We start from the raw sequence: 26,774 nt of genomic DNA on the forward strand, positions 1-26,774 counted from the left end.
TACTTTTTTGTAAATGAAATGTACTAAGAATTGTGTAGATGAGGAAGCAGCTATAACCTAGCATCCCAGTCCTTTTTAGGACCTGGCATTCACATCTGATAAACAGAATTGGCCTAGAGGTCAGCCTAGCTCCTGACCCTAAGCTGGTCATGACAGTGCCATTCAAGGAACCCTGGGGCACTGCCTAGGAAAGCCCCCCCCCAGAGTTACTTCCTTCTTCTGAATAACAACAGAGAAATGTACAGCCTCACATTAACATAATAATAGAACCTAATAGTAGATCCAATATTAATGGATAAATACTATTATTATTCCCATTCTGTATAAGTCACAGAAAATTTTAAGTAACTCACTCAAAAGCACACATCAATAGATCTAGCTCTAAATTATAGAAGCTGTCCAAAATATTAAAATGTTCAGGGGAAGTGAGGTCTTTTAAGTGGACATTTTACTACCGATTTGCCTTATGATTGAATCAAATTTTATTTATATCTAATATAGAATAAAGAGAAATTTAGGGTTTGGGTCCTGGACTCATTTGGACATTATTTGACTGTGTAGAACAATGTTGGGTCATTTCTTGAGATGGCACACTCGAGCTCCTATCCCTGGCAGCCTTTCCGTACTCGAAGCAGCAGCTGTTGTTCTTTAGTGATGGTCATGTTGGGACACTGTGGGCACTGCCGTGCCATCTCCGGTGCTGTCCACTTACACACAGACCCCTGCAAAGACCCAAACCTGTCTTTTCACTTGGGCGATGCTCAGAACATAGGATTTCCTCCCTAAGAGTCACCACAAGCTTTAAGTTCTTTTGTCAGATTGGCAGTGTCTACATATTTGATGAAATAACAATTTTATTTTTAAGCCATGGCTAATTTTCCTTGTCTCTGTTAACTGTTACTGTCAAATATAACTCGATTGCAACTTTACCAAAGGTCATGATGATGATCATTGTCGGTATTTGTCTAACATTTTACAATATGCAAATCACCTTGACTGCATTGGCTCCTTATTTCTCATAACAATTCTGTGAGGTGAATGTTACGCTCCCCTTTCTGCCCAAACAGTAAGCAAAACCGAAGCTTACCCAAGGACCACAGACAGTGGTAATCGCATTGTATGGTTTTCAAATCCATTGTGTGCTAAGTCGCTTCAGTCGTGTCCGACTCTTTGCGACCCCATGGATTGCAGCCTGCCAGGCTCCTCAATTCGTAGGATTCTCCAGGCAACAATACTGAAGTGGGTTGCCATGCCCTCCTTCAGGGGATCTTACCGACCCAGAGATCAAACCTGCGTCTCTTGAATCTCCTGAATTGGCAGGAGGGTTCTTTACCACTACCGCCACCTGGGAAGCCCCTAATCCATTAAGACCTGGCTATAAACTGTGTGTACCCCACTTGAATTTGATTTACAAGAGGTCAGTGTCAAGTTTTCATGAGCTTAAAAACAAACGGGTAACATTTACCAAAAAACCAGAAAGACAAAATTTAGTTAAATTATTCAGGTACAGTCCATGTCTCCTAAGTCTAATTTAGCAAAATATTTGTATTTCTGTCTGCTTCTTCTAAAATGCCACTGTGCTCTTCTTCTTGAAAATAAAATGTCTCAAAATGTTAACTAGAAAATATTTGGACTCTGGCATTTTAGAATTTATAACCCAATAAAATGACAAAGCAAAGGAATAATTTCAGTAGAGGCAGTATGGTATAGGTGTTAAAATCGTGGACATTACAATCTTTGTAGGCTTGAATCTTGGCTCCACAATGTACTAAACGCTGTAGGTAAGTTACTTAACACCTGTGTGCTTGGTTTCATCACATTTATAAAAGAGAATAAAACATGTTTTATAGAAATTTGTGAGCTTAAATAATGTAAAGCACTTGAAATAGTGTGCTTGGCATTAGTAAGCTGTTGATGATAGCAGTAACAAATAATAACTATAGCTACTTCTAGCTATCTAGATGTATTCTATATCATTATCATATGCATATATTTAAAGAGCTATGAGTATATATAAATATGATCAGCATCATTTTAAGAGGGCCCTTGGATACTCTTTACTTTTGGGGGTTCAATTCCACCTCATATTAGATTTGTTAAAATGCAGTTATATCCCACATTGAATATAATTTTTATGTAACTTTAAAGAAATGGATAAGTTTTTAATTGGCATAATATTACATTTTGTAGACATTTAATTGAACACTTATTAACTTTGGTCTGGGTTGGTATTCTCTTGAGATCATACAGTGAGTAAATGATGGAACATGAGCTGGAATTCTAGTCTTCTAACTTAAAATCAAAATTTTCCAAAAGAGAGAATGAGAGGAATGTTCCCCTCACTCTGCTGGCTGAAAGCTAGTCTTTAAACCTAATTCAGGTTGAAGTGTCTTGCCAAAATAAACACTCCAGAACACTCAAAATTCTGAAAATAATAATGAATTTTTCCTTTTTAAATTCTTTAGATTGTGGTTTGAATGTTCATAAGCAGTGTTCCAAGATGGTCCCAAATGACTGTAAGCCAGACTTGAAACATGTCAAGAAGGTGTACAGTTGTGACCTGACGACGCTCGTGAAAGCCCACATCACTAAGCGGCCCATGGTGGTGGACATGTGCATCAGGGAGATTGAATCTCGAGGTGAGCATTTCCAGTGGGGCTCAGAGCAGTCATAACTCCCTGCACAACCAGGCTTTCTTCTGCAAGTTTAGGGGGAATGATTTCAGATAACAGTCTGAAAGTCTGAAAGCAGTTAACAAGTAATTAACCAACATGATTTCAAGGTACACTTAACCAGTTATAAGAAATATGCTTAAAAATATATTTATGGATGATTCTTCCAGTCTGTAAAATTTGATATGTAGATGCCAGTTCTTTTTTCAGTTTTTATACTTTGCTTAGGTCCAAAAAGCAAAGAAATAAATGCTCTGTTTAAAACAGGCCAAACAACCAAAATCTAGAACTACGCCCTAATTAGTCTCTGCCACTTTGGAGATAATTGCTACGGGCCTATTAATATAGTTTATCTCAGTCTTCTCTTATGTAAAAGAATTTATGGTATGGCAGTGATGATGAAATTATTTCCCTTAAGACTTAATGCATTTGATCTAGTTAGACAAAATGATGAGCCAAATTACAGATATTCAGGCAGAATTAAAGAACTGTGAGTAAAACGATTTTATTTTAGGAGAAAAGTATGAAGAGGTTTCTAAACATACATATTTCTAAACATGTATGTTTCATCATTCTTCCTGACACATTACTTCCCTAACCTGAAGTATGAGAAAAAGTTAAAATCTGAGGAAAGGACGTTACCCCAAAGAGACTAATTAGCTCCTCTGCTCTATTTTTACAGGTCTTAATTCTGAAGGACTGTACCGAGTCTCAGGATTTAGTGACCTAATTGAAGATGTCAAGATGGCTTTTGACAGAGGTATGTTTTCCAGCAGGTTCATTAACTTAGGACAAAAATACTCTACCCAAAGAGACATAATTTCTTATTTTATTCTTTCCATTGTTTTTCTAAATCACTAATTATTATTATGCCAAATAAAATAACTTAGCTTATAATTTTTATAATTTCTGTATTAGTTGTAAGTATTAAGCTATTAAATTTCAGGATGAGAAGGAAGTGTAAAATTTAACTATATTACCAATATTTGAGTCTCCAAGGCTGGTCCATGTTCACCAAAATATATACAGAGCAATTAAATTTACCAGAAACCATATAAAAAGCAGTGGAGGTAGGTGGGAGAGGAAGGAATCTAAGTCATTACAGAGCTCAGATTTCCCAGGTCTGTGGTGGCTGACCTAACTCTGCCTGCTGTGCATGCCTCCCCAGCATCTTGTCATCCAAGTTCAAGGTCATTAATTTTCATTTAAGAAATTTAGGGTTTTGACCACATGTGCTAATTAACTTACTTCCTGAAAGCTTTACTTCTGAGTTGATATGATCTATTTGGTAAAAAAGGAGAAGCTTTGTGAATTTTCCTGTAAGTTGGCATGCATGCTTAGCACTTCCCAGCTAATTGACTGTTGGAATGGTATTACATGGTCAAAGTAGTCTTCTCTCCAACATTGTTATGCTGAAATATTGTGTTAAATCTCCAGTATCACAAAACTGCCAAAATATGTGGATTTGAAAGACCAACCAGGAAAAAAAAAAAAATCAAGCTCATGTGTTGGGGCAAGAATCTGAGAGGACCTAAAGACCTGGCATCAGACCTCTCTGTGGGAGGAGGGGCCCAGCCAAAGAAAAGCTCAGCGCAGCTTATTTTCTTTTAACATTTAAATTAAGGCTTTGTTCCCATGGTTCCCCGATTTGTCTTTGTGTTGAGCACTGGAATAAATGGTACCAAAGAGTGTAAGCTTGAATATAGGAAGTAAAAAGAACGGGAGTTGTGATGGTGAAGAGACCCTTTTCTTTGCAAGTACGCACTTCTGGTTCCATCACACTCCTCTCCCATCACAGACCTCTAACAGCCAACAGAGGTAGAAGACAAAATAAAGGAGATAGTATCATCAACACAGTAAGAGGAAATCTAGGTCAGCCCACATATTTGACAAGATTGAAGAAGACGAGGTGAAGAAATGGCATCGGAAACAACCCTGAATCTAAACAAGATTGAATGTTAAAGAGGCATTTCTTTTTCTCCGGAAGGTAACAACTGATCAAGTCCATTCCCAGCCACTGGCAGTGGGAGATTTGCCATATAACCCCTCCTTTCTTGCTCCTGCCCATAGAGCAGGAGTTTCCTCTATTAACATCTCTCATTCATATAATACAGTCTGTTATAATTGTGAGCCAATATTGATGTCAATACATTATTACTGACTACAGTCAGTAGTTTACGTTAAAGTTCATCTTTATGTTGTACAGTTCTATGGTTTTGGGCAAATGCGTAACGTCACGTATCCACCATTACAGTGCCATACAGAACTTCCACTGCTGTAACAATCCTTGCACTCCATCTGTTCTTCTTCCCCTTCCTCCCCGAATGCCGCTGATCTTCTTACTGACTCCATAGCTTTGCCTTTTCCAGATTGTCAAATAGTTGGAATCATTCAGTATGTAACTTTTCCAGACCAGCCTCTGTTACTTGGGAATGTGCATATAAAGTTCCTCCATGTCTTTTCATGGCTTGAGAGCTCATTTATTTTTATCACTGAATAATATTGTTTTTGTCTGGGTATACCACAGTTTATCGGTTCACTTATTAAAAGCCACCTTGGTTGCTTCCATGCTTTTGGCAATTGCAAATATAGCTGCTAGAAACATTTGTGTGCAGGTTTTTGTGTGGACAAAAGTTTTCAATTCCTTTGGGTAAATACCAAGGAGTATGATTGCTGGATTATATGGTAAGTGTTTGTTTAGCTTTGCAAGCACCTGCGTGCTTTCTGAAGTGCCAGCTCCTCTTTGTATTTCTGCCAGCAACCAGAGAGAGTTCCCGGGGCTCTACATCCTTGTCAGCATTTGGGGTTGTCGGTGTTCCGGGTTCTAGCCATTCTAATAGCTCTGTAGGGAAGAGGCTGCTTTTTCATCCTTAGAAATCTTTCATAAGCCAAATGGAATAAAAGAAATTAGTATAAGATCTAGCTCAGAGTAGAAACTAATTAAATCTTTAGTAGATGAAAATTGAGCTGTTTTAACAGAGTACTAAGTGCAGGGGAGGGCAGAAGGGGTCACCCTGAAGGAAGGCCAGCTTTTCTTCAGGGTTAAGGCCCAGCAAGTTTAAAACATTCCTGTGTTTTATAATTTCTTCTCTTGTTATCACAACACTCTAGAGTTTTGTTTTGCTTTTTTCCTTCTCAGTAGTTCTCCTATCCCCAGGGCTCAGGCAAGAGCGAACATTATGTATGGGAACCCGGGGTGAATCGAAGGTGGCCTTTCGTGCTGGGTCTTTTATAAGTTGGGAGGACCTCAGTTGTTATTTTTCACATTCTCTATGTTTATTTTAAAAAGAAAGAAAAAGTTACCCCACAATATTCCTCTAGGAATTCTCACGAAATTTTAAAATATTTCTGTTAACCTCAGTCATCTTCTACTATCCCCCTCCATCATAAATCGTGGAAGAATAAATAACTTTAGAATAAAAAATTCAGGTTGTCTTCCACAGAAAAAAATACACATGTATCAGCACAGTGAATTTGATGTTTAAAACTGAAGCATTATGAATCTTTAACAGTGTACAAAAATGTTATTTGTTAAAAGTGCTATGAATCCAGATATTTACTTTTGTTTCTTTTAACATCCTTCAAAGATGGTGAGAAGGCAGATATTTCTGTGAACATGTATGAAGACATCAACATTATCACTGGCGCACTGAAACTGTACTTCAGGGATTTGCCGATTCCACTCATCACATACGACGCCTACCCTAAGTTTATAGAGTCCGCCAGTAAGTGTGTAGGCATGCGCTTGTAACCTGGAAAACCGTCTCTTCTAGGTAGTCAGTCTCCTGGTTTTTTCCGCTGAGTATCTTGAATGCATTTTATGAAATATTTCTCCCTGGCCTCTCTCCATGGTTAATGTACTCACAAGAATTTTGAACTCTTCTCTAACATAGGTTATTTATGACTTCTACCATCAGAAGCATCTTTGTAATTTGTAACCTTTACTTTTCCACAGTAAGGCTTACACCAGTTCTCCTAGACATGAACAGCAGTTTATAAAGTAAAATAAAAATAACTAGAAAAACAAATTGAAAAAATACCAACTATCTGTTGTCAGATTCAGCAAACACAAAGATTATCCTGTCAGACTGCTATAAAATATATAAATTCTTACTTTCAGTTTCTGTCCTTATCCTGTGACACGTCAGTAACAGTTTGCAGACTGGCTGAGGTTCCTAGATTATACTCTAAGAAGCTCTGTTTTAGATCAAATGTTAAGAAATAAAAGTTTTAAAAAGTTAACTTTTTAAAAAGTTGAAAAATAAGCTCTAGTTAAGATGAAAATGAGAAAAAGCAAAGGCTCATTTGCCAAATTTTATTTATGGTGCAAAAATCATACCTGTAGTTCACACTTTTTTTTTTTTTAAAGAACGGAATTCTTAACAGATTTTAAATGTTGGCATTACCTTTTTTTTTTTTTTCTGAAAAGATAGGCTATTTCCGTCGTTTGCTCTCTCTCTTAAAAACCATATGTTGTCTTGATCTTTAAATAATAACATCACTTCCTTAGTAACACTGATTTGCTTTTTGATTTTGGAATTTCATGAAGTACAAACTTTCTTTGTTCTAATTTTCAGTTTCCCTTCAGAGCTCGTGTTGAGAATTTTTGTGGTTAGTTCCATGGAGCCCTGATTCCTCGCGGGTCAGTTCAAGCTCTCATGTAGAGAACAGCTGTGAGAATTGCACTGATTTTTTACAAGCATTCATGTTAGAAGCCACAAGACTCTATCTCTTCCATGGGAATTCAGGATGCGTTCAGGGCAGATCATGAAAATTGTCTGAAGGCGCTTAGAGGTTCTTGTTTGGTGGGGCACAGGTTTCCTCCCAGAGAGAGAACTCACATAACCGCTATCTGGAACGCACTTGACACACACCTGTGCCATGAAGGGCTGCTCAGACCTCGGTTTCCCCCAGTCCCCAGGACAGCACGGGGCTCCACTGCACAGTGTTTCTGTCCCCATGTGGCTTGGGAGTAACAGTGAGAAGTGACGAGCCCGTGGGCATCCAGTTAGCAAAGGACAGAGCCGGGATTCAAACCCCAGTTCTGAATGCTGCATAACCTTTATCTACTTAGAAGAAAAATCTAAGCTCTCCTTATGGATCTTAAGGCCTTTCACCCCTTACTCCCAGATTACCTCACTGCCTTTCCCCATATCCACCCAAGCTGCTGAGGACAATCTCCCCTCTTTATTATCCTTCCAAAGCATTTGTCACCATTCTTGGGTTTGTGTCTGAAACAGCCCTCCTATTCATATTCAGCGAAGTCGGCAAGCTCCCTATGTCACCCCTCAGAGAGCCCTTGAAAGCACATCGTAAGAAACTTCCCTTAAGGTAGAAATTCCATTTCCCTCTAAGATTGTTTGATGTGTGACACCAAAAACCCTGGCATAATGTTTAGGCACAATATACATGTTTACTGTACGGGTTAGATACTGGTATCCAAGAGTTTGTGGAACAATGTGTCCTTATAACATGTCTTTCCTGGTAGTAGAATCTGTTTCATTCTTCAGACCCATAGAAACAGCCTTTCTCTTTCTGTATTGATTGATAAGGAAAATGAGAGAAGCTAAGATTTATAGAACATATTCAGCACCAGAAATGGTGCTGGGCACTTTACACCCATGATGCTGTTTTAGAAGAAATGAGACGTTATAGGTATAATTGTCCATGGTCACATGGCAAGAGGGGGTGGCCCTGGCATTCAAATTCACATCTGTGTGACATCAAAGCCCTGGCCCTGTCCCCTCTGCACGCTGCATGGCTTCCTTCATGGGACAGGGAACAGAAGGATTAAAAGGAAGAGGAAGACAAGAGGGAAGGGGTGGGACCCCTTTCAAACAGAGCACAGAGCTAACTCACCTTTCGCAATGAGCTTTTTCGTATCTCAGCCATTGAAACAACCGGGGACCATGTTCTTCAGGTCTCAGGTATCTCTGGCATTTACTAGAAGCCCTTGCAAATAGCAACCACAACAATAAAGTCAGAGTTCTTGTTAAAGCTTTCCCCTGCAACAGCTGTTTGAATGCTGCTCTGGCAGCCTTCCCTCGAGAGGCTGCTGGTTGAAAGCTGGAAGGGAGTGGTTGCAGAAAATGAGAAAAGGATTCAAGGATGGAGAAGGCCAGGGCATCCCAACCAAAGGCTTGAAGAGCTTCATAACCCTTCATTCATAATCCCCTGGAAACTCTCTTATGAATCAACTTGAAGCCTTGGTCTCCCTGGTGAAGAAATCAGTGCCCTACAAAACCGAGGCCATGCTCAGTAACCCAGCATGCATCACAGTGAAAAGACCACTGCCACAGCTGAGCTCTGGGTCAGGCTGAATGGAGAAACCATCTTCCGGCCAAGGAGTCTAAGAGCTCTTCCCAGAAGATCTCAGAAAAGTTACATGACTCAGTTAGTATGTAACTGTGAGTGAGTCAGATAAACTCAGAGAGAAAACCCAGGGTTCTTTGTCCTCAGCAATTTAAAATGTGCTGAAGAGAAGTCTGGAAAGAGAGCTTGCTGAGTTTCCCCATCAGCTATGCCACTGATTCACCCCTTTTGCTTGCCTAAGTTTTATTCTTCTTGGATTTGAATTTCTCTGAAGAATCAGACAGTACTTTCATTCAGAGAGCTTGTAACTAGGCCTGATACATGTCCAGAGTGCTCACTTCCTGCCCCCACAATGTCTACACCCACATCCCCGAATCCTCCAGATTTTTCCAGGACCTCTCAGCTGCAGGCCACCTTTCTCTCTCAGAGTCGCCTCACACACAGATGGGCCTCGTTCACAGCCTCATTCCTTCCTGCGAAGGTTATAGTTATATCTGGTCTTCCCTATTAGACTGTAACTCCCTCAGGTGCAGGGGTCCTCTCCTGTCTGTATCACCGCAGTGCCCAGTTACGTAATGGTTTAGTTGCTAAGTCATGTCTAACTCTTGTGACCCTGTGGACTGTGGCCCACCAGGCTCCTCTGTCCATGGAATTTTCCAGGCAAGAAGTATACTGGAGTGGGTTGCCATTTCCTTCTCCAGGGGATCTTCCTGACCCAGGGATCAAACTCGAGTCTCCTGCATTGCGAGCGATCTCCTCCATTGCAGGCAGATTCTATACCAACTGAGCCACCAGGGGAAGCCCAAAATAATAGTGCTGAAAAACATTTGTTGAATGAGTAAACATAATTTTATACTAAGAACCATAGTATCTTAGCATTTTTGGATAATCTAAGGGGTCATGTAACTGGACTTCTTTCTCCAACACATTCTTTTTTGTTGTTGGGGCTTTGTTTGTTTTTTTCAACTTTTTATTTTGTATTGAGGTATAGCCAATCAACAGTGTTGTGATAATTTCAGGTGAACAAGGAAGGGACTTAGCCATACATATATATGTATCCATTCTCCCCCAAACTCCCCTCCCATCTCAGTTGCCACATGATACTGAGGAGAATTCCATGTGCTATAGAGTAGGTCCTTGTTGGCTATCCATTTTAAATACAGCAGCACCAACACATTGTTTTTTAAATACACTGTAACTACAGGAACGACTTCCCTGGTGGCTTAGTGGTAAAGAATCTGCCTGCCAAGCGGTAGACAATTAAACAACAACAAAAAGCTAAGATCACTACTTCTCCAGGCGGCCCGTCCACTGGTAGACAGATGTCCGCTGACAGAGGCGCCAGGAACCTGCCTGCTTTTAACTCCGTGTCGTGGGCGGTGATCCCAGTGTCCCCCTCTCCCACATGCAAGTCTTTCATACATTTCAGCAACTACTGGTGACCTTCCACCTCTGAGTACATTCCGCTGTATCTGTCTCACTCTTAAGTTATGCTGTGGTTTTCTTGGGGCTAAAGGTTTGCATTCTCTGAAAAATTGATCATGGGTAAGACTTTAGGCAATGGCAACCCACTCCAGTGTTCTTGCCTGGAGAATCCCATGGGTGGAGGAGTCTGGTGGGCTGCACTCCATGGGGTCGTGAAGAGTCGGACAGGACTGAGTGACCTGACTTCACTTAGACTTTTCACTTTCATGCATTGGAGAAGGAAATGGCAACCCACTCCAGTGTTCTTGCCTGGAGAATCCCAGGAACGAGGGAGCCTGGTGGGCTGCCATCTATGGGGTCACACAGAGTTGGACACGACTGAAGTGACTTAGCAGCAGCAGCAGCAAGACTTTAGGAAAAAAAGAGAAATTAATTCTAGAGAAGAATCTTGGTCAATTTAATATCAGTATATTCAATTGCATTTTGCCATTTGTTCCCAAATTTATAATTCTGGTCTGGCCCTCTCCCTAAACCCCAGATCAGTCTATAGTTAGCATGTTCACTTGGATATCTGAAAGACATCTCAAAAGCAGCTCTTGATCTTTCCCCAAACCTCATCCACCTGTGATCTTCCCCATCTCAGTTAATTGAGACTCCACCCTTCCAGTTGCCTAAGCCCAAATTTTGGCCCATTCTTGATTCTTCTCTTTTTCATACATCCCTCATCAGAAAATCCTCTGGACTCTGCCCTCAAAATATGCCCAGAATTCAGCAACTTCTTATCACCTTCACTGCACCACCTGGCCATGCCTTACCTGGGTGTGTGTAATTATGACCCGAGCCATCTTTCCAGTTTTACTCTTGCCCTTCCATAGCCTGTTCCCTACATGGCAGCCAGAGGAGTGATATGAAAAATGTATGTCAGATCATGACCCTCCCTCGTGTAGAACCTTCCCATTTCTCTCTGTAAATGCTGCGCTCTTAAACTAGCCACAGCCCATGCCGCAATGAAGCGCCCTCTTACCTCTCTGACCTCACCCCCTTCTCCCCTCCTTGCTTGGGCTCCTGCAGCCACACTTGGTTCCTCGCTTTTCCTCAAACATCACAGGCACAGTGTCCCCCTCAGGCCCTTTGCACGGCTGTTTCTTTGCAAGGCTTCTCTCTGCATGGAACCATCTTCACCCAGATCTCCATGGAGTTCATTCCCTTGCTCCTGCCAAGTCTGTACTCAAGACCTTTTTCTCATTAAGGCCCATCCTGACCATCCCATGTAATACTGCACCCTCTCAGCCCTCCCAGTGTTTCTTATCCTGCTGATTTTTTCCATAGGAATCATTCTAATCTCGTAAAAAGTCTAAGATAGACTGTTCATTGTTTATCGTCTGTTGCCTCCAGTAGAAAGTAAGCTGTCTGTGAGCAGGGAATTTTGCTTGTTTGCTAGGCCACCAACACTGTCCTTAATTTCATACTATCTCAGGATTCTCCTTATAAAGATTAGCTGTAGAAGTTAAAAGGAAACTGTTACTCTTTTTTTCAATTTCCAGAATAATATAGTTTCGAATAGTCTAATCATAAAATCTATAGCCAAGTAAAAACTAGTAGTTTTCTATAGTAAATGGAATTTTCTTCTCTTAGTTTTAGAAATTAGATGATTGAATTTCAGTATCTGAGGTGTTACAGCTGTTATATATTGGCACTTTGAACCTTGATGTCCCAAGGTTCAAAGGCTATGTGTTATTTATTATAGCAAAAGGCAAACAACACATCCTTTATTGCTGAGAAATGAACCAAGAACTCTGAGGAAACTTTGGGCAGAAATTGTAAAATGGCTAAAGTTTCTTTGAATTAAAAAACTCTTTAATCAGTGTAAAATTTACCACATCTGCTCTGCCAATCCTAGAAACTTTTCACACTGATATTATTTTAGTTTTTACCTGACTCCAGTACATTGCCATTGAATTAGTTTTATAAATTAGAAAGGATTCTTGGGCTTGTGTCTTAAACGTTATATTCTGGTTAGATGTGGACTTCCAGCATTTCAAGGCTGCTAGCCAACATTTCAAGACAGTTGCCCTGACACCCAACATTTAAAGGTGCCCCATCTTCCTCATGTTTGGGTTGAAGCAGGAATGTGCTGTGGTTCTCTTTTTGAGAACACAAAATTCCAAAGATATCTATTGTTTCTGAATATGGAAGTAACTGATGGATTAAATGCACTCTGTGACCTGAAAGGAATGTGACTTTTTGGCCAACAGAGAACTAAAATATCTAAATGAAGATGCTGAAAGGAGATTTTCAAAATATTTTGAACAGTGCAGCATGGCTTCAGTATGTCTGTAGTGTTCAAAGATGACCTCGTTTGCATATATGTTTTTATCCTACCATACATGTGTCTGAGTTTTTTAAAGTTACATCCTATACATCCAATATCCAGTTTTCATAGTTAACAGACCCCAGGACCCTCAAGTTGAAAACACTGGGTACCCTCCCCAGAAGTCCAAGGAAATGGACTTGCCATGGACACTAACCTTTTGGAAGTCTGAGACTTGAACCTTAAAGATTATTTTCCAAAGCCATGGGCAGTGACCTTGTCAGTTTCAGAAGATCACCTTAAGAATAGAATTAAATGAGCCATTTGTACCAGTTGTCTGTTAAAGTTTCTCTCCTTGGTATTCATCTTGCTGTTACAGAAATTATGGATCCTGATGAGCAATTAGAAACCCTTCACGAAGCACTGAAACTGCTGCCGCCTGCTCACTGCGAAACCCTCCGGTACCTCATGGCGCATCTGAAGAGGCAAGTTTCCAACTTGGAATATACTTGTACCACATCCAGATGTTAAGAATCAAATGAAAGCAAAGGTGAAAGAGAGGTCAGGTGATCTGTCGAAGAATGAATAAATGCATAGCTACTTTGTCCCCTGGTGTGAAATCACACATTGAGAAGGAAGGCTAAAAATATTCTGTAGTATAATACGGTATGCAGACTTGATTCTTTCATAAATAGATTTGCAGTTCCAGTATATGTTTGCAGACATGTTAGAAATACCAATATTCTGCCAAGGACATGCATTAATTTTTGTGGAAAGGGAAAAGGTTGCAGCTATATAAAGACACTAGCATTAATATAATAAAGCAAGAATGAAGCAACTTGTAAGAAAGCTCACTTTTCTTATGTCTTGCTCCAAAATAGGCACTTCAGACTTACTATTTTAGATTATCGAATTAATGTTGCCAACACTGAAACCTGCTGTAAAAAGTGATGGAGTAAAGAAAGGGGTAAAGAGAGGAATGGAAAATAAAATATTTCAATTACTTCTGGTTTAATGTTTTAAAGTGATGGATGGTGAAGTAGCTTTATTTCCCGGCTCAGTCACCCTCCATCTCTCCCAGTTGAAGCAAAGTTTCCAAAATTATATGACCAAATTTTAGTAGTTGTAGGGTTCCCAGATGTAAGACCAATCAGAAGTAAACAAAAAAACTCAGCAGAACTTGACATCTACTTTATACACCTTTAGGTCCAAGTTACCCAAAAGTGAATATTTAACTCATGGTGCTTTCAGAGACTCGACATACTCTCCATCTTTAGAAGCACCATAAGTTAAGACTTTTAATATGCTTATCAGATCAGATCAGTCACTCAGTCGTGTCCGACTCTTTGCAACCCCATGAATCGCAGCACGCCAGGCCTCCCTGTCCATCACCAACTCCCAGAGTTCACTGAGACTCAGATCCATCGAGTCAGTGATGCCATCCAGCCATCTCGTCCTCTGTCGTCCCCTTCTCCTCCTGCCCCCAATCCCTCCCAGCATCAGAGTCTTTTCCAGTGAGTCAACTCTTCGCATGAGGTGGCCAAAGTACTGGAGTTTCAGCTTCAGCATCATTCTCTCCAAAGAAATCCCAGGGCTGATCTCCTTCAGAATGGACTGGTTGGATTTCCTTGCAGTCCAAGGGACTCTCAAGAGTCTTCTCCAACACCACAGTTCAAAAGCATCAATTCTTCGGCGCTCAGCCTTCTTCACAGTCCAACTCTCACATCCATACATGACCACAGGAAAAACCATAGCCTTGACTAGACGGACCTTTGTTGGCAAAGTAATGTCTCTGCTTTTGAATATGCTATCTAGGTTGGTCATAACTTTCCTTCCAAGGAGTAAGTGTCTTTTAATTTCATGGCTGCAGTCACCATCTGTAGTGGATTTTGGAGCCCAGAAAAATAGAGTCTGACACTGTTTCCATTGTTTCCCCATCTATTTCCCATGAAGTGATGGGACCGGATGCCATGATCTTCGTTTTCTGAATGTTGAGCTTTAAGCCAACTTTTTCACTCTCCACTTTCACTTTCATCAAGAGGCTTTTGAGTTCCTCTTCACTTTCTGCCATAAGGGTGGTGTCATCTGCATATCTGAGGTTATTGATAGTTCTCCCGGCAATCTTGATTCCAGCTTGTGCTTCTTCCAGCCCAGCGTTATAACTTCACTTATAAATTCAAGTTTGCTGCATATGTGGATGCAGTTAAGAACTCCACACTAAAACAAAGGAATAACTCTCAAATTATAGTCTCTGTGCCTTTGCTGTAGCAATAAAAATCATAAAAATACTTAACACTCCCTGATGAGGTTGCTTACTCCTAGCTGTTTCCTATTAATATCACTACCACTCTCCCCCTAGATACTCAATAAACTATACAGCTTGCAAAAACTCTCTATAGGAAACAAGATCTCACCAAAGTGGAGGGAGACCTGATGGGTCATCAAGATGACCCAGCCCCTTCCCTGCAGCTCTGGGCTGTGGCAGGAGAATCCACAAATAGAACAGAACCCACTCAGGCCAGCACATCAGCTCTGGCTTCAGTTCCAGTGGTCACCAGAAGTTTAAATTATTCCTATCATTTACTCTAAGGAGAGTCAGTACTTTGAAGTTGAGAAATAACCCAGCAGAAGGGTTGATCAGTGGATACAACCCACTTTGAATCTTGTTTTTGTTTTAGAGCTCCAGCACGACAAAGACCCCCATGCCCTACATGAAGTCACCCTCCCTTGTGTTTTTTCAGAGTCACCCTCCACGAAAAGGAGAATCTGATGAATGCAGAGAACCTTGGGATTGTTTTCGGCCCGACACTCATGAGATCTCCAGAGCTAGACGCCATGGCTGCCCTGAACGATATACGATATCAGAGACTGGTGGTGGAGCTGCTTATCAAAAATGAAGACATTTTATTTTAAATTTTTAGTTTGAAGGAAAAAAGAAGTGTTTTACAGATGAAGGAATGTTTTATAGTAATTTAATTGGCTCTTATAGCTGAATTATTTCTTGGTTAGAAGTTTGGGCATATAACCAGATTAAAATGAAGGAACCTCCCATTGTTTTCATAGCACCGCTCAGCTGTCCTTGTAAAACAGTGAACACACGCTTTCCAGTTCTAGTAATCCTGGGTGTTTATCATGTTCAGAGAAACTCAAGCTATTGCATGATTAGCCCCCTGTTTGGCAAGGGAACCCCATACAAAGGAGACACCAAGCCTGCACCGCCCCTCATCCTGGGTCGCCTGTGGTTGTAATTCAGCATGTTTCGCAGAGTAAATCTGTCGTGACTTTGCTTTTGGGTCCTATGTCATTGATTTCTGATGCTTCTATAAACATGCACACAAATGGAGAAAACAGTACCTCTGGCTGCTGCATTGCCATAGACTATAACTAACATATGCCTACTTTTCTCAAATGCTTCATTTCTGGTTTCTCTTAGTTCTTCTCTAACATAGTACTTTCTTTCCAGCAAAAGCAAAATGTGTTTTCAGATTTGTTACTTTAGTAAATTATCTCTACCAATAAAAAAATGTACAACACAGAGCATTTTGTTAAATTATTATTGGTCTTCAGTTGTAATTTTGTGTTTTTATCTGGCATGCATTTATTAATTTATTAAATTTGGCTTTTAGAAATAAAAAATATTGATAGCTTACTGTTTTCTCATGACTGATCCTATGTGGGAAAATGTGTTTGACCATTTATTTAATACTGAGTATTCCTTGCCACCTCTCTTGTTTACCGTTGAAAGTTTTGCATCGAATGCTCCTTAAAAAAGTAATTTAAAACTGCTTAGAAATAGAATACCCACTCATGGATTTATTTCTCTTGCATACTCTGGCAGAAATGTAGAATAGTATCTCAACTTTTGGGGGAGTGGGGAGGGCAGGTGGGCAGAAATGTAGAATAGTATCTCAGCTTTGGGGGGAGTGGGGAGGGCAGGTGGGCAGAAATGTAGAATAGTATCATCTCAGCTTTTGGGGGAGTGGGGAGGGCAGGTGGGCAGAAATGTAGAATAGTATCATCTCAGCTTTTGGGGGAGTGGGGAGGGCAGGTGGGCAGAAATGTAGAATAGTATCATCTCAGCTTTTGGGGGAGTGGGGAGGGCAGGTGGGCAGAAATGTAGAATAGTATCTCAGGTTTTGGGGGGACTGGGGAGGGCAGGTGGGAGTTCATTCTAGAGCCATCACAAAAAGAAAAAGGGCTAAAACAAAACCAACAAGAAAACCCCTGACTTTCTAAACACTTGGTTCGTCAGCGATGCATGAAGCTGACGCCGTTGAGCTGACGCTACCTGAGAGCAGTCTCGGGTGAGCAGCCTGACAGTGGGGAACGGGGGTCTGCACCGCCCAGCGCTGGGAAGCCCAGGACAGGCCTGCTGCCACACTAGGCACTCACGTGCCTTTGAGCAAATGACCTTCCAGATTCCGTTTCCTCGTCTGTCAATGAGCGCCCTTCCAGAACTGAAGCTCTGTCCTCCTTTAAAAACTGAAAAAGTAATACAAGACACATTTCCATTTTTGCCATTTCAGTCCGTAATGCTTTCAAGGCTATCTCAGTGATAATGGGAACTGACAGAAGTATGTTGTTTTCCACATTTTTACCCTTAGGCTATAGTAGGAAGTTGATCCTATGTTTTATTAATGTTTATGCTCAGCAAAGTGTAGTTACGCAGTCCTTCATAACTATCTCAACCACAGTCACCCATGAAAAATGTCACTGCATAAGCAGCATGGGGTCCCTAGATTAATGAAGTTCAGAGCCTAGTTTTCTATAGCAGAGATGCTGGCTTTAAAATGAGGTCACTGCAAGGCACTGAACACTAAGGTGCTTTGACTTATGAAACACGTTTGTCGGAGAAATCTGACCGTGTCTGACTGTCCCAGGGTTAGGCACATCTGAACTGCCGCTACATACTAGGGACTGAAGTCTGTGTTGTACTAAGTCCTTTTAAAGGAAACTTCAGTTGTAAAGAAATATGCCTTATTAGAATATAATCACCCTTTTTTTGCCCTGAAAGTAACAGATACACTTGATTTTAGAGCAGGCACTTTCTGGAATTAGAGGTGGATCTGGACCAGGAGCAGTGCCTGATCACAGTAAATATGAAGCAGATGTTCAGATAAAGTGAGTATGTCTACAGACAAGGTTACTGTTTACCAGGTTTATGAACAGTGCACTGAGCATGTTCTGAAGTAGATGGATGTGAGGCTCCTTCCCCTGAGACGTGCAGGTACAAATCACAGCCACATCATCTCTGAGCACCTGGTACCATCGGGTGACACCTCTTGAACTGAAAGAACAAATCTCAGTCATTTAGGGAAGCTCTTAATAATTCAGAGTCTTTTATATATGCCTTTCTAAAACTACTTGGAGATTTTTTAAAAGCATGACCGTCTACAAAAAGAGGCAGCAGCTTCAATTTCCATCCCATTGGGAGTGGGAGGAGAGGCCAGTGAACCTCTCCACCATCTCCCACGGATCTGGCAGTACTGCAGATACTCTGCCCTGAGCATCAAGCCCAGTTCTTCTCAATTTTCTATATATAGTTTTAAAGAAATGATTGAGAAGTGAAAGATTTCCCTTCTCTACATTTTTTGTTTTAAAATGCCAGTTAGTTATACCAATCGGTCAGAGGAGGTAGTTCTTCACTGAATTGAGATGAAAAAAGGTGTCCTTAAGTGGAAGAATGGATATATATCAAAATGTTTCTGGTTACCTAATGAGCTCAACTAGAAGGCCTCTGAATAAATTAGCTTCAGGGCTCCAACACTTCATTTTTAACAAAATATTTTCGAGTTTATGGTCCCAAAGCTGATTAGATATTGGTAAATCCACTTACAGAGCCAAAAGTGTTTTTTAATGCACAATGGAAAAGAAGTGTAACCAAACTCTTCCCAACTATATGTTTTAGCCATCAGGAGGGTAGCTTCTTACGGAACTCTTTAAGTGTCTTTTTAACTTGACTTGCCCACGGCAAGTCTGTACAACACTCTAGTGTTAACTAGAGGCTTTCGTCTTATGAACGGAAGTAACCATGCTCTCTACACACATCATTACCACACATCACCCCTCCACTGGACGCGGGGAAGCTCTGGCCCTTGGTTGCCGAGCATCGTGGGGGTAGAGAAGGCTGAGGAGTAGAGCACTGTCCGGGTTCAGTCAGCATCTCCAGTTTTTAGCGATCTAGTTTCCACTTGCACTGTCTCAACAAGCGGAGCCCAACCTGCATCCCCTGGTGTGTCTGCACTTGTTCCACACCTGGTTCCTGCCTGCTCCCTCCCCACGGGCCATGCACTGTGCTGTCCTGGAAACAAGATGAGCTCCACTCCTGAAGGAACGCACCAGATCACCCTGGCCTAGGGAAATCTGAGTCCTGCTCTCTCCCTGTCTTTCCTATGGGCCTCAGTACTAGCTGCCTGTCCCCGTGGTGAGGTGTGTTCTCTGGAAAGGGCCAATAGAGCGCAAAGAGGCCCCGTCAACCATCCTCTGCCGTGGAGTCACTGGCCCCTAATCCCCCGACATCTCATGAGGCTCAGGGTGATGGAATCAGTCAGTCTACTGCAGCCGACTGCACTTTTAGCTCATTTTGGCTAATTCCACACATAGTTGGTGGTCTTTCTGGAAAAAGACATGATCTCAACCTGACAGCTCAAAGTCTCACCATTTATCTAAAACAGACTGTGACAGCCTGCACATTTCCCTAATAATAATGAAGGGGGGAAAAACCAGGTTGCTTTCTCTAGATTTTTATGGTCAAGGACTTAGATTATAACTAATACACCAGATCTTATTTAAGACCAATTAGCAATTTTATTAATAAACATTATATTCGTAACATTACAGATTCAAACATCTGTTGGTTTCCACACATTCTTCTACCTTATCAAAGTCATTGGGGCCTCTCAGCAAATCCTTAAATAACTTTTAAAGTAAAATTTTTTCACTAGTCCTGCATATCACACAGGCATCTCATGTCAATTGATAGTTCAGGTATTGAAACCAAAATGCGAGACAGAGCTAAGCTAACATCAACACATAGTGTAAGGAAGCCCCTGATTTGTGAGGTTTTGTTCTCTGCTGAAGACAGAATATTTTAATACGGTCAGTAATAGCATATTTCACAATGTAAACGTTTTCTGTTATTGCTTATTCCAAGGATAGCATAAAACAACGAGAAGTATAAGCATGTTGCTGACCTAGTTTGGGGAGCTCTGAAAGTGTCAGGGGGTTTATTGTTGTTCTGATGCAGTCGTGATTGATTGTAGCAGGTGACATCACCATGTGAAACTGGATCCACATCCGGTTCTGGAACATAAGTACTTAACTGCCCATGTCACTGTGGTAATACCGAAAGCAGAGGAGGCAATGTTTAGAGATTAAAATGACTCACTGAGGGAAATTAGCAAGAGGGGCTTCTCAGAGGTAAAATGTTGTAAACCTGGAATACTCGAGAAAACATAAAAATCTTTTCGTTTTCATTATGTGGATCTCAGAGCAGTGAGTCTCCTCTGATGTGTCTATGGGTAAAATGCGGGCACAGGCTGGGGCTTGTCTGTGCCAAAAGTCAAGGCCAGGCCTGCTATCTGGATGCCTTTTCGTAGCAATGAACAGTACCCTAAGGCAGTTTTTATTCTTACCGAAGAAAATTCGTAATTTTGAGGAATAACTTGCTCAGGTTTTTTTTTTTAATTGTATCCAAACTATAAAGAGAGGAGATGGGCATACAAAGATGAAGTTCAACTACATCAGTGCCAGCTCTGTCCAGGATTCCAGGAACACTGTGATATCCAAAGCATAAAACGTGGAGGTGGAGGGAGGAAAAATGTAGAGCTTTAGAATGTGCTCAAACTTGTTATCATCTTAAAATAGACTGTTACAAATATAAGTTGTTTTATGTAAGCTTCATGGTAACTACAGAGCAAAAACCTGCAGTAAATACACAAAAGATAAAGAGAAAGGAATCTAAGCATACCACTGCAGAAAATCATCAAATCACAAAAGAACAGAACCGGAGTAGAAGAAAGGAACAGGAACTACAAAACAGCCAGAAAACAATTACTAATAACAAAATGGCAATAAGTACACAATTATCAATAATTACTTTAAATATATGGAGAAGGCACTGGCACCCCACTCCAGTAGTCTTGCCTGGAAAATCCCATGGGCGGAGGAGCCTGGTAGGCTGCAGTCCATGGGGTCACAAAGAGTCGGACACGACTGAGCGACTTCACTTTCACTTTTCACTTTCGTGCATTGGAGAAGGAAATGGCAACCCACTCCAGTGTTCTTGCCTGCAGAATCCCAGGGACAGGGGAGCCTGGTGGGCTGCCATCTATGGGGTCACACAGAGTCGGACTTGACTGAAGTGACTTAGCAGCAGCAGCATTTTAAATATAAATGGACTAACTTCTCCGAATCAATAGACATAAAGTGGCCAAATGAATAAAAACTACAAGACCCATCAATATGCTGCCTACAAGTGACTCATATCAGAAGTAAGGACACATACAGGCTGAAAGTGAGGAGATGGAAAAAGATATTTCATGCAAATAGAAACCAAAAGAAAGCTGAGATCGCTATACTTATATCAGACAAAATAAGACATAGACTATAATAAGAGACAAAGCCATTACATAACAGTAAAGAGGTCAGTCTAACAAGAGCTTATAACATTTATAAATATTTATGTTCCTAATCTAAGAACACCTAAATATATAAAGCAAATATTAACAGACCTGAAAGGAGAATAGCAATGCAATAATAGGAGGGGACTTTAACTCATCCATGGATAGACTCCAGACAAAATCAATGAGGAAACATGGGCCTTAAATGACAGGTTAGGCCAAACTGATTTAACAGACATGTGTAGAACATTCCAGCCAAAAGTAGCAGAATACATATTCTTCTCAAGCACACATGAGACAGTCTTCAGGATAGATCATCTTAAGCCACAACACAAGTCAATATGTTTAAGAAAACTGAAATCATATCAAGCATCTTTCCTGGTACAAAACTAGAAATCAATTGTAAGAATAAAACAGGAAAATTCACAAATGTGTGGAGACTAAACAACATGCTACCGAGCAATCAATGGGTCAAAGGGGAAATCAGGAGACATGAAAAAATAACTTGAGACACACAAAAATGGAAATACAACATACCAGAATTAATGGAGGGCACCAAGATTCCAGGAGGAGAAGAAGCTGTTGCTCAGCACCAGGAGATGACATTAAACACGTGGCCAGAAATGTAAGGGCTCCAGGCCCTCGGCCCACGGGTGGCCTGCCTCTCTGACTCTGCTCTGCTTCAGCCCAGCACAGTGGTTTGCAAACTTCAGCCTCTTTTACAGTCACCCAGGAGACTTAGGACCTTACTGCCAGAGGTTCTGAATCAGGAGATGTGGGTGGAGCCCCCAAATCTGTATTCCTAACAAGCCCCCAGGGGATACTGATGCTGCTGGTCCCAGGATCACACTTTGAGAACCACTGGCTGAATGTGTCTCAGCCCTGGCTACACATTATCACCTGAGGCCCTTGTGTGGGCCAATTAAATGAAAGCTCTGTGCACAAGCGCTGGGCAGACAGCTCCTTGGGTGACTGTAATGTGTCCCTGGCGTGCAGACTGTTGCATTTCCTATTGGTATGTTAAAATGTGCCCAGGATTTGTTTTAATCAGGTGTAAGACACCCAGACATGGAAATGATGACCCCTAGAAACAGGAGGCGAGCAGGGCCATGTGGGGATGGACCAGGGTCAGTCAGGAGCGGAAGGGAAGCAAGCAGAGCACGGCCCAGAGCCTTTATTGGGAAGGACTGGCTGAGGCAGGGTGGGTTCCCTGAGTCGGTTTAGGTTGGAGAGTTTGAGTAACTTCAATGAGTCCTGGGCTGGAGGAGTAGCCCCTCATTGTCCAGGACCCCACACTGAGGTGACTTAAGGCCAGGGGTATGTGGGCTTAGTCTGTGAGAGTTTAATGCAGGAGACAGTTGGGGATGTGGGCTCTGGACTGGTTGGTTTTATATCAGACATCTCATGAGTCCTTTGCAATCTCTTTGTAGCTGTTCAGTTGCTAAGTCATGTCCAACTCTTTGCAACCCCATAGGCTGTAACGCTGCACACTCCTCTGTCCTCTGCTACCTCCCGGAGTTTTCTCAGATTTATGTCCATTGAGTTGGTGATGCTATCTAACCATCTCATCCTCTGCCACCCCCTGCTTCCTTAGTGGCTCAGTGGTAAAGAATCCACCTGCTGAGCAGCAGGCACGGGTTCAATCCCCGGGTTGGGAAGATCCCCTGGAGAAGGAAATGGCAACCCGTTCAGTATGCTTGCCTGAGAAAACCCATGGACAGAGCAGCCTGGCGGGCTACAGTCCATGGGGTCACAAAAGAGTCGGACACTTCTTAGTGACAGACTATTTTGCAATCTCTAGGAGTTAGCTAACCCTAGGAGGGGCGGTCTATCCAGGAAGAAGGCCTCAGATGCCTGAACATCAAGAATACAGAAAATAAGAAAGTATAGTCCATACAGTCGGCTACATGTGCTTCCTGTCAGTGTCTCATCTCCTGATTCTGTCCTCAATACTTTTCTTTCTTATTCAAATTTCATTCAAAATCCCATTGCATAACCGAACTTAGATATTAAGTCAGAAGAAGATGGGTTCTAACAGGAAGCAGCATGTCAAATCACTTCAGGAAGGATTCCATATTTCCCAGGTCACATTTAATGAGACTAACATTCCACAAAATGTAAGAAATATGAATTATTCTGACAACTACAACCACCTGCGCCAGCCTCACGCAGCTAGAAGGCCTAACAGCTGAAGCCATTTCTGTTAATATTATTTAGCTCTTTGTTTCAAGAGACCTTTCCCGGGGAAGATAAGACTTTGCTTCAGAAGCGAAGTTGCTCGGTTGTGTCCGACTCTTTGCGACCCCATTAACTGTAGCCTACCACACTCCTCTGACCATGGGATTTTCCAGGCAAGAGTACTTGAGTGGGCTGCCATTTCCTTCTCCATCAGGAAATTCCTGCAGATCACTTAACCTGAGATAATGGACACCTCACCTGGGCAAACAGCTTATCAAACCACAGCCTACCTCTCAAGATCCTTGCTATGTTCACCAGTCTTAAACAACTCTATTTCCCCACCTTGATTCCATCCATCACGTGTTCAGTCTTGTCTGACTCTTTGTGACCCTATGGACTGCAGCCCACCAGGCTCCTCTGTCCATGGGATTTTCCGGGCAAGAATATTGAAGCGGGTTGCCATTTCCTCCTTCAGGGTTAGAGGTCCCCACCTTGAAAGACACATCATAAACACTTGAGCCCAGGCCCCTGAAACCCTGCAAAGCCCCGCTCTGACATCCCCCTTCTGCAACGCTGCTTGGCCACTGTATTGTTCTGCTCACTACCTTCAGTTCCAGCTACCTTAGTTGTGCTTTATTAGCAGACAGTCTGATAATACACTGGGAAGCAAAGGGTTCTAGAATCAAAAAAATTGGGGCAATACTATACAGGTGACCCTCAAACCACAGGGGTCTGGATGGCACAGCTCACTTATGTGTGGATTTTTTTTCCAATAAATATGTTGAATTGAATTCACAGAAGCAGAACCATGAAAACGGAAGAACGACAGGTATAGCCACCTATGAGTTACACTGTATAGAGGGTTGGTGCCCCCAATGTCTGCTTTATTCAAGGGTCAACTGTTCAAGCGTCAATGACACCTATGTTAATATTACAATGTTAGCATAATAAGTCTGAAAAATTCTGCATTTAAAACAAACAAACAAACAAACTTGAGACTTCCCTGGTGGTCCAGTGGCTAAGACTCTGCTCCCAATGCAGAGGGCTTGGGTTCAATGCCTGGTCAGGGAATTAGATCCCACATGTGACAACTGAGTTCACATACCACAACTAAAAAAGATCCCACATGAATCAGTTAAGGCCTGGCACAGCCAAATAAATAAATAGATATTTTTTAAAAAACAAAAAAACAAAGCGAACTGGCAACTTGTACATGGAAAGTATTGTTTTTCTGCAAACGTGCCAACTTCTCTAAGAATATTTTTCCCCCTTAATATCAGTTTTCAAAACACTGATTTAGGTAGTCATGAGTGACTGGAGGGAAATTAAGACATACTAGGCATGTAACCCCCACTCCAGTACTCTTGCCTGGAAAATCCCATGGATGGAGGAGCCTGGTGGGCTGCAGTCCATGGGGTCGCTAAGAGTTGGACAAGACTCAGCGACTTCACTTTCACTTTTCACTTTCCTGCATTGGAGAAGGAAATGGCAACCCACTCCAGTGTTCCTGCCTGGAGAATCCCAGGGACGGGGGAGCCTCGTGGGCTGCCGTCTATGGGGTCGCACAGAGTCGGACACGACTGAAGCGACTTAGCAGCAGCAGCAGCAGCAGGCATGTAACTGGCTTTCCTGGTAGCTCCGCTGGTAAAGAATCCATCTGCAATGCAGGAGACCCTTGATTCCTGGGTCGGGAAGATCCCCTGGAGGAGGGCATAGCAACGCACTCCGTATTCTTGCCTGGAAAATCCCCACGGACAGAGGAGCCTCAGGGACTACAGTCCATGGGGTTGCAAAGACTTAGATATGACTGAGCAACTAAGCTAAGCACAGCACACGCATGTAACATATAACCCTGACATCCTAAAGCTACTGGTGAGGGAGCGGACACCAGGCTTCCCCACCTAGGAGAGTCCCCACCCACCATCAGCGCCTCTGGGCTGGGCTGGCTGTGGGTGAGAGGGGTTTGCACAACATAAATAGTTTCTCCCTGACTAGTGAGGGAGGGATCACCCACATCCAGCAGTCTGTCTCCAGAGGACCATGCCCTACGGCTTGCGAACAAGGCAAGCACCTACTTTGTCAGAGAAGGAGGAACCAGGACGCCTCCTGGCTCTGGATTTCTAAAGCCACTTGACTTTGCACCGTGATTTGTCCATAATGAGCCTCAGAGCCTGCTCAAAGTGAAAGTGAAGTCAGAGAGTGCTCACCAAGTAACAATTCCTGTTCCTGGTGGCACTGCTGAAAGATCAAAGGAGCTCCCCACCTGGCCCCTCCGCCTCCTCCTCAGAGGTGGGAGGAGAAATCAGTCAGGGCAGTTCACTTCCCCACCGTTTCCACCCTGGAAACACCAGAGATGTAGGAGGAGAAATGAATACATTATCAGAGAATTCCGGGATCCAATGCATTGTCTGTGAAACAAGTGGCCAAGCCAAAAAGGACGCTGGCCTCACAACATCAAGGTTATTCCACTTACCAATGAGCAGTTCTGCCAGTGTGTTCCATGATACGTCCTCATTAGAAATTAACCACCATTAATATTAATTACAGTGATGAAAAGGAAACATCTGTGAAGACAGACTTGAATCCTTAGAGCTCTGGCTGGGTGTAGCAAGATAAAACAGCTGCCAAAGGGAAGAAGCTTTATCATGTCAAGAGAGAGGAAGGGAGGGGAAAGTGCTTGAGCTGGGCAGCAGGCCTGGGGTCCTGGAGACTCTGGGCCCCTCTCTGCCTCTTGTCTTCTCTCTCTTCCCTCTCTCCACCCCTCCCCTCCATGCTTTCTTTTTTGTCTCGCTGTTAGCTTCAATTTACTAGCTGTCTATCTACAGAGGAAAGCCAGAGCTTTTCATTCTGCAAAATCACATACTTTTCCCTTACAGGTTATTACAAAATACTGAGTATAGTTCCTCATGCTATACAGCAGGTCCTTGTTGGTTATCTATTTTATATATAGTAGTTTATGTTAATACAGCAAAGTGATTCAGTTATACATTTCTTTTCAGATTCTCATTCTGCAAAATCCATACCACTCCATGTCAACCGAGGTGAATATGGATTATACCAAAGGCTTTTTTTTCTTGCCTGTACTCCATGAACCACTGTTTCTCTTTTTCCAGCTCTGTGGGGGGTGGGGGGCGGGAAGCAAAGGGTTTGGTCACTCTGATGGAGAACTAGAAACACTGCACAGGGAATACCTGCCTAGTGCCCGCCTCCAGAGTGGGTGCTGAGAAGCCTCAGGGAAGGCCCAGCAGAGGGCTA

General features: G+C 42.2%; 1 protein-coding gene and 1 long non-coding RNA gene across 11 annotated transcripts in view; one reads left to right on the forward strand and one right to left on the reverse strand.

Annotated features, from left to right (window-relative positions):
• The window catches only part of CHN1 (chimerin 1), a 200,242-nt gene extending 183,873 nt beyond the window's left edge, over nt 1-16,369 (forward strand). For 9 of the 10 annotated variants that reach the window (XM_055572171.1, XM_055572170.1, XM_055572169.1 and 6 more), the window contains 5 exons: nt 2,466-2,639; nt 3,355-3,432; nt 6,260-6,397; nt 13,100-13,205; nt 15,462-16,369. In XM_055572171.1, the coding sequence (XP_055428146.1) occupies nt 2,466-2,639; nt 3,355-3,432; nt 6,260-6,397; nt 13,100-13,205; nt 15,462-15,633 (668 nt within the window). In that variant the 3' untranslated portion in view covers nt 15,634-16,369. The remainder of the gene's footprint in view (nt 1-2,465; nt 2,640-3,354; nt 3,433-6,259; nt 6,398-13,099; nt 13,206-15,461) is intronic. The other variant, XM_055572174.1, reaches the window with a different exon arrangement.
• Nucleotides 16,370-19,520: 3,151 nt separating this feature from the next.
• The window catches only part of LOC129646265 (uncharacterized), a 78,263-nt gene continuing 71,009 nt past the window's right edge, over nt 19,521-26,774 (reverse strand). Inside the window, exon 4 of the long non-coding RNA XR_008711814.1 lies at nt 19,521-20,053. This is a non-coding gene — a long non-coding RNA (uncharacterized LOC129646265). The remainder of the gene's footprint in view (nt 20,054-26,774) is intronic.

Source organism: Bubalus kerabau, chromosome 3 (assembly GCF_029407905.1).
Source record: "Bubalus kerabau isolate K-KA32 ecotype Philippines breed swamp buffalo chromosome 3, PCC_UOA_SB_1v2, whole genome shotgun sequence".
Lineage (NCBI taxonomy): Eukaryota > Metazoa > Chordata > Mammalia > Artiodactyla > Bovidae > Bubalus > Bubalus kerabau.